Source organism: Crassostrea angulata, chromosome 3, assembly GCF_025612915.1.
Source record: "Crassostrea angulata isolate pt1a10 chromosome 3, ASM2561291v2, whole genome shotgun sequence".
In the NCBI taxonomy this organism is placed as follows: Eukaryota; Metazoa; Mollusca; class Bivalvia; order Ostreida; family Ostreidae; genus Magallana; species Magallana angulata.
This window is the reverse complement of record NC_069113.1, coordinates 22,686,956-22,693,897: the sequence shown is the minus strand read 5'-3', so window position 1 is coordinate 22,693,897 and position 6,942 is coordinate 22,686,956. Positions and strand designations below refer to the sequence as shown.

The 6,942-nt window shown below is 32.9% G+C and overlaps 1 protein-coding gene across 1 annotated transcript; it reads left to right on the top strand.

Moving 5' to 3' along the window:
- Nucleotides 1-213: 213 nt before the first annotated feature.
- LOC128177320 (uncharacterized) lies at nt 214-6,896 on the top strand. Its single transcript, XM_052843996.1, has 10 exons — nt 214-403; nt 576-669; nt 903-1,085; nt 1,192-1,418; nt 1,600-1,765; nt 1,849-2,856; nt 3,256-3,421; nt 3,557-3,825; nt 4,223-4,408; nt 5,167-6,896. Exons 2-10 carry the CDS (start codon nt 607-609, stop codon nt 5,563-5,565), a joined length of 2,667 nt encoding a protein of 888 aa, XP_052699956.1. The 5' UTR covers nt 214-403; nt 576-606; the 3' UTR covers nt 5,566-6,896.
- Nucleotides 6,897-6,942: the final 46 nt, after the last annotated feature.

Sequence of the window (6,942 nt, the reverse complement as noted above, 5' to 3'; positions counted from 1 at the left end):
GGGTTTGATTTTAGAATGCTTTCAATCTTATGAATGTCTTAACGCTACCAACATTGTACAGGAGCAAAAGAAGAACTCGCACTTTTCAAAATGAAACAAAGAATATTGGGTATGTCCATAAGTTTTACATCAGAGCCCATAAAAGGGCTTTCGCAAATTCTAGACTAATGAATTCTGTATTTGAAAGTAGTGAACAAATACCACAAGCTGTGTGTTGGTTGGGTGCAGTGTGTTTTTGGTTTGTTTGAAGGTTTACACAAGGATCTCATCTGTCTGTATCCTCTGATTGATATCTCCCCTCAAACCGGGTCCCTACTGTTGTCAATCTTATCTTCTTTTTATCTTCTTTTGAAAAAAAAATGAAATGGAAAGAAAGGATTGAGTAACAACTTCTGTGATAAAGGTAAAATTTTCATATATTTCGATCTTTTCTAAATAATTTGCAAAGTTTGAATTTGTAATTACCGAATCAAACAAAATGTGATCTTTTCTAAATGATTTGTAAAGTCTGAATTTATAATTACCGAATCAAATGAAATGAATTTTAATGAATTTTATTTCTGACATGTTTTAAGGTATTTTAAGGCCCCATTCATCAAAAGAGAGATGGGAGGTAGTACCAGCAAACAGACAGACAAACCCAAGTCCACCCCACTGAACCGGGAACAGGTGTGGTAAATTCCTGATATCAATAGGCAGTAATTGTTTATTTAATTTATCCATCACAGCTGACGGTTTTGTTCACCCAGTTGTCAATTTGCCATCCGGCAGTGCACTGAATTATTCAAGGCCTATTTAAGTAATATATCTAAGGCAATTTGGAAAATGTTCGTTTTTATTACATGTTATTTCATTGCAAAGCAATACCAAACAAAGACGTATCTGGGATGTCTAACTTTCAGGAAACCAAACGAAATTCAGACCATGGTGACAAACGACAAAGTGCAAATTCAAACCAAACAGCTTCTTCGGCTGTGACACCCATACCTATCCACAGGCCGAACCCTTTTCCGCCGACAACTTGGAGAAAGGATGTCTTAGACAAAGAATTACTCAGAGGTGCCAAGAAAAATGCATTCCAAGAGGTACGTTTTTAGATTTTAAACAGAAAGTTACAGCACCCATTCGAAACATTTGTGAATGAGAATACAAAGACTGAATTTAATATTTTACATTTATTTTCGTTGACAGATTTCACTGAATGATTTGGCTTCATATCAAATCCTCATATCATTACTTACTAAAGGACTTAAAGATGACATAGAAAAGACTTGGGTACTGTTTCTCTGGGTTACGAATTTAGATGTCAATAACAAAAATGTAACAAAAGGGGGAATAAAAAATACACCAAAAGGAGATTTAAAGGATGTTCAAAGTGGCATTCATCATATTGCCGACTTCTACACGACTTTATGCAGGTGAATCCAACAATATGAATGATAACAAGAATGAAATTACTAGTAGTAATCTGCAAGTTGTTAAAATTATTAATAAGACTTATTAATCTTCGGAATTATTTACCCCTAAGCTAAGACGAATAATAGTATTAATTTTAGGATATGATAATTAACTTCAAGTTGTAAAAGAATTTAATTTTAGGCACGCTGGGTTGAAGTCGGTAACCATAGAAGGTCTTCAAAAAGACGACAGTTTTACGATTAATGGAACAGAGAAAATCCTAGTCAAAGAAAAATGGAATGCTGTGTTCTTAAAAGATTCTTGGCGCTTAATTCATATAGGACTCGGGAAAGCATGCAATCCGAAGGTGAATTTTATGGAGAGAGAGAGAGAGATAGAGAGAGAGTCTATTTTGATTCTTGTATCGTAATGAATTCCTTCCTTTTTCAGTGGAAACTTCTCTATTTCTTTATCGATCCGGAAGATTTGATACAATGGTGCCTTCCTAATGAACACGAATGGCAGCTGCTATCAAAACCTTTGGCAAAACATGACTTTTTTAATCAACCTAACTGTAAAAGAAAATGTTTCGAGATGGGAGTGCAAATTCTAAATCCTACATTGGGAAAAGTAAAAATTGACAATGGTAGATTTAGCGTCGAAGTGTTAATTGACAAAACCCATTCGCAAAGTTCGGATTCTATGCTTGACTTTAAATTAAGGGGGAAGAAAGTGCAAAATGGAATTAATGAATTCGATCATGAAACATCAGGAACCTTTAATACTGGAAACGAAACGACGAGGTCTACAATGAAGCCATCAAATGTAACAGGAAACGAAAGCCGACATACTGATAACACAGACAATGCGAATGGTAACTCAGACTCTCCGTTGGATTTGAAGAAGTATGTGTTCATGCATCGCGTTGACTCTCGGATAGTATTTGATGTTCATTTTCCTACACCCGGTACATATGTCCTAGACATTGAAGGAAAAACATTCAGTACGAAAGGTGGTCATAGCTCTATGTCTGTGATTTGTCAATTCAAATTCTTCTGTAATAGAAGCATACAAGAGGAAGACTATGTTCCTTTACCAATCGTTCCCGATATTGGCTTTGGTCCAACACCTTATTGCTTGAGGTACGGGGTTCGACCCGTCTCCCACGGATACGGGCACATTTTAATACTGCCTGGCGAATCGGTGAAAATTCGCTTCGAGTACGATGGCAATTACGAATTTAAAACTGAAACAATAAGTGTTCTTCGGGTATCTCCAAGTAAGAAGAAAAATTTCTCTACGTGTACTGTTATGCCAAACAAACTACACGTTGATGTTAATGTTCCAGATGAAGGTCATTATATCTTGATGGTCCATGCCAAAAGAGACAAGGAAGAGGAATTCGTCAATATAATTAACTATATGATGATATTCGACAGAAAAAATTCAAATGTCGAGGTAAGAATAAATATATTTTTTTCATAAATGAATAAAAAAAATTATATAAAAAAGAACAAAGTAAGTCTTATTTTATTTCATTCCATACCTAATCATTTTATTTTAATGAAATAAAAACGGATTTTGATATATGACCCCACCAGTCTATCCTAATAGTTACGTTCAAAAGCATATGCTAAACTTTTTGTATTGATTTATAATCAGTTCAAAATTAAGTTCAATTAATAAATACTTTAACCTTTCAAAATTGTATATTCATGTTAATTCAAATGATTTTTTTCTTTCAAATATAAAACATTATTTAATATGATTCTTATTAAAATGAAATGCATGTACTAGTAGATATTAAGTTTTAGAATTGAACTAAGATGATTTATTAATCAAATTTTCTCTTGACAGTTGTTTCATAAACGAATGATGCGTGAAAAACTTCTAAGTGCAGTACAAAATGGAACAGAAGAGGAATTAAAAGAGGCACTAAAGAATTTCAAATTTTATCGCGTCCCTGACCAAGGAGAAGTTCAAAAGGCAAATCAGAGATTAGAATATTTCGAAACTAAAAGAGGTACGCTGGAAAGACATGCATAAAGATTTTTTCACAGGAAATTTAAAATACAGGAAACTACAAGTAAAATCAACTAATTTAAAAATGATTCAAAATAATAACATAATAATTCATTCGTATGGTCATAATTTACAGAATTGGGCGTTGCTATGCAGAGAAGAAATATACGAGTGTTGGAAACTGCAATACACAATGCAAAAAATCTACCGGACATGAAGCAAATAAAGGAGGATATTCGGAGAGCCGAAAATTTAATGAATAGATTGAAAAATCAACACCCTATTTCCAAACTCGAGCACAGCACTCTGTCTGAAATACGCCGGTACACTAACCCTTCCCAGGCCGTCAAGGACGTCCTGTCGGCTACTTATATTTTACTTGGACATGATATTGAATACGCCAAAGTATGTATATGCTTGACATTCTAAGTTGGGTCTAACATAAAGTCGAATAAGAAAGCACACATTGGTATGAACATGAAAAATATTCCTGAAAGTAGTTGTTGCATACATATCAAATAAATCTATATTATTTGGACTTTTTGGGATCAATTCTTTATTAATATTTCCTGTACTAATTCAACCTCCATATGTTCATCAAGCAGCTGCAGAGAGACAGTTAAAATTTTGAAAAGCACCTGACCACATTTGGAATGCAGGAATCTAAAATCTCTTGTCTCTCTTGCATTTCTTTATGTTTTACTCAATTATCACCAAATCTAAATAGGAATTAAAAGAAAATAACACTATTTGACCTTAATTAAAGGAGTGCATAAGTTACATTTCAAATCCATTATTGCAGAATTGGGAATACATCCAATCCCTATTAACAAAAACGGGACGAGACAGTCTGCAGCACTTGGTACTTCATTGTGACGTCGAAACAGTGTCCTCTTCTTCTGCAGAAATAGCTCACCAGCTACTGAACCCGCATGATGAAAAGGCATTGAGAGAGGCTAGCGCAGGCGCAGGAGCCATATTTCACTGGGTTTGTTGCTTTAATTAAAACGGCAAATGCTCTGGTCATATAAGATTTTTGTCGTAAATCTTTAATAAGATGTTGTGTATGGTTTATTTTTTTTTTACTTCGTTGATTTTGTATTTTGTATTCTCGTATAACACGTCATGCAATCTCTCTTTCCTTTCCATTCCATTGCATCAGTAAATCAATTTTTGTCGAAACTATTATTGATAAGTAATTATTCTTAATATGTGAACTTACGGAGAAATGAGGGGAACATTTAATGAGGAAAAAAGGAAAGATAAAAGTCTATTTAAAAAAAAATGATGAAATTAATTGATCTACTAATTATGAAAGTTCAACGCTCGTTCATCAGTGTATCTCAATTTGATCATATCTTGATCTGATATTTCCTTTACAAATTGACATAAATTGTGATCGTGAGAGGGTTTGATCACTTGACAGGTTCCGCATAATCTGACATTGGTAATATAGTGCATAGCTACTCCTATATTAGTTAACAGGCCATGTCTTGCTGCAATCTAAACGGCCCCACAAACACCTCGTCCTGATATTTTAAGTAATCATATGCATGTCGACAGCATTTTATAGTGCTAACAATGCACTGAACCTGTTATACTGTTATGTATTTTTGAGCCCCTTAAATTTAATTTTTTGCTCTTCTTTAATAGGACTTTCCAGTAGTTCAAGATGGAATAAGGACTTTGATAACGCATATCAACTGTTATGTTTTGAACTTTTTTTTAAAATTGTTCTTTTTATAGGCCTCCCAAATAGTTAAAGATAAAATAAAGGAATTTGAAAAGGAAGAATCCATTGAAAATGAAGTCAGCAAAGGATCTAAGCGGCCAGAAAAAGCTAATTCAGTACAAAATAAACAAAGAAAGGCGTCTTCAGAAAAAGATATTTCAAGAAATGGAAAATTGGTCGATCAGAAAACAGGAAAAGTTACAGCTGAGGAAGTTGAAGAAGAAAAGGAAATCGACGAAATATCAACACGGTCGACTGCAAAGTCTGGGACTTTATCATTGAAATCCATACATGCTAAAGTAGGCTCTTTTCGTAAGAAAGGGGATAAGGCTATGGTATTCAATAAATACAATGAGCAGGTTTATTTCGAACAATCTCCGCCGGAACGATTCTTCTGGCCTAAACATTTTTGAAATTAAAAATATTACATCATGGGTCAATCTAGTGTAGGATCTCGATATCACGTGACATCCACTTTTTATAATACGTCACAGCGGATCTCTTCATTACTTCTACTTTTTCTATACTCTGTCCCGAGCTTTTGCTTCCACCACTTTTCGCTTGATATTTTGATAATAATAAATGCTTTTATGCTCAAACTACGTTCAGCCACTAATATGAAAAATGTTCAGATTATCTGTCTTGAAACGCCCACTCTACTGCTTCAGGTTTCAATACACATCCCAAAATAGAAAGTCTACGGAGATTTTGCATTGCATCAACCATTAATAAGCCCGGATGATAACGTTGAAAAATTGCGCGAGGTGTCCTGAGTACTTCCAAATGGAGAAAAGATGTAAACGTTTCCCATTATAAATCTCCGTTAGAAATTTGTTTTGTTCCTGTGTTCCTGTAAACTTTAATGAGTGAAACGGGATAATTTGTCAATGAAGATATCTTGAATATTTTCCATTTCATCGATTTCAACTGTACTTCTTTCACAGATATGTGTAATTTTATTAAAAATCACCAAAAAGTGATGGAAGCAATAACTTGGGACAGACTATAACTACGTCACAACATGGCGTTAACTAAAACAGATTCTAAAAAATAACTAATATGAATGTAAAACTACATATTTTTCACAAAATCCCTCCTTTAATTCATTCATATTTGCATATTCTCTCCATATTTATAAGTTTAATACATTTATGTCTATATTGTATTCAGTGAAAATATTTTCTTTCTTTTTTTAAAAATTGAATTCCAATAGAACAAAATATCTTAATGTTGGAACTATGTATAAATAATTTTAAGACGTTCTATTATGATCGACATCAATCGCATCTTCCCGGAATTTTCATATATCATTTTCTCCTTAATTTTCCTGCATAAATTTGTCTTTAATTTGTTTCTCTATAAACAGTTATGTTTTTTGGATATTAGTTTAAACGTAAATAATATTACTAAATGATACAAATGCCAATGTTTAAACACGGTATTGATTACTAGTATATTTTTCTTTTCATTTTTTGAAGATAACTTCATTTATTGAAACATTATACATCTTGATTCAAATCTATCTTAACACATAATGTGATATATTGTTTTCTAGAAAAAATCGTTTCGTTGAATTTATAAAATTGAATGTCACCCTTTTAATTAAATCCACTCGTAGCTTTTTTACCTGTTCGGCACTACACAATGTGGTTTATTCATATATTTTATGAAACATTTTAAGTAAAAAAAAAGGATATAGAGGTAACATCTTTCAATGACTATATATATTGTCTTTTTTTTTTATTCTAATTGTATTTGATTAGTATTTTTACAACTGCATTTTCAGTTAT

Excerpts from the sequence above, each read along its gene's own strand:
- LOC128177320 (XM_052843996.1), top strand. The coding sequence starts at position 607 with ATGGGAGGTAGTACCAGCAAACAGACAGACAAACCCAAGTCCACCCCA. Across the intron at positions 2,857-3,255 it reads GAAAAAATTCAAATGTCGAG|TTGTTTCATAAACGAATGAT; the intron begins GTAAGAATAAAT and ends TTCTCTTGACAG. Across the intron at positions 4,409-5,166 it reads CAGGAGCCATATTTCACTGG|GCCTCCCAAATAGTTAAAGA; the intron begins GTTTGTTGCTTT and ends TTCTTTTTATAG.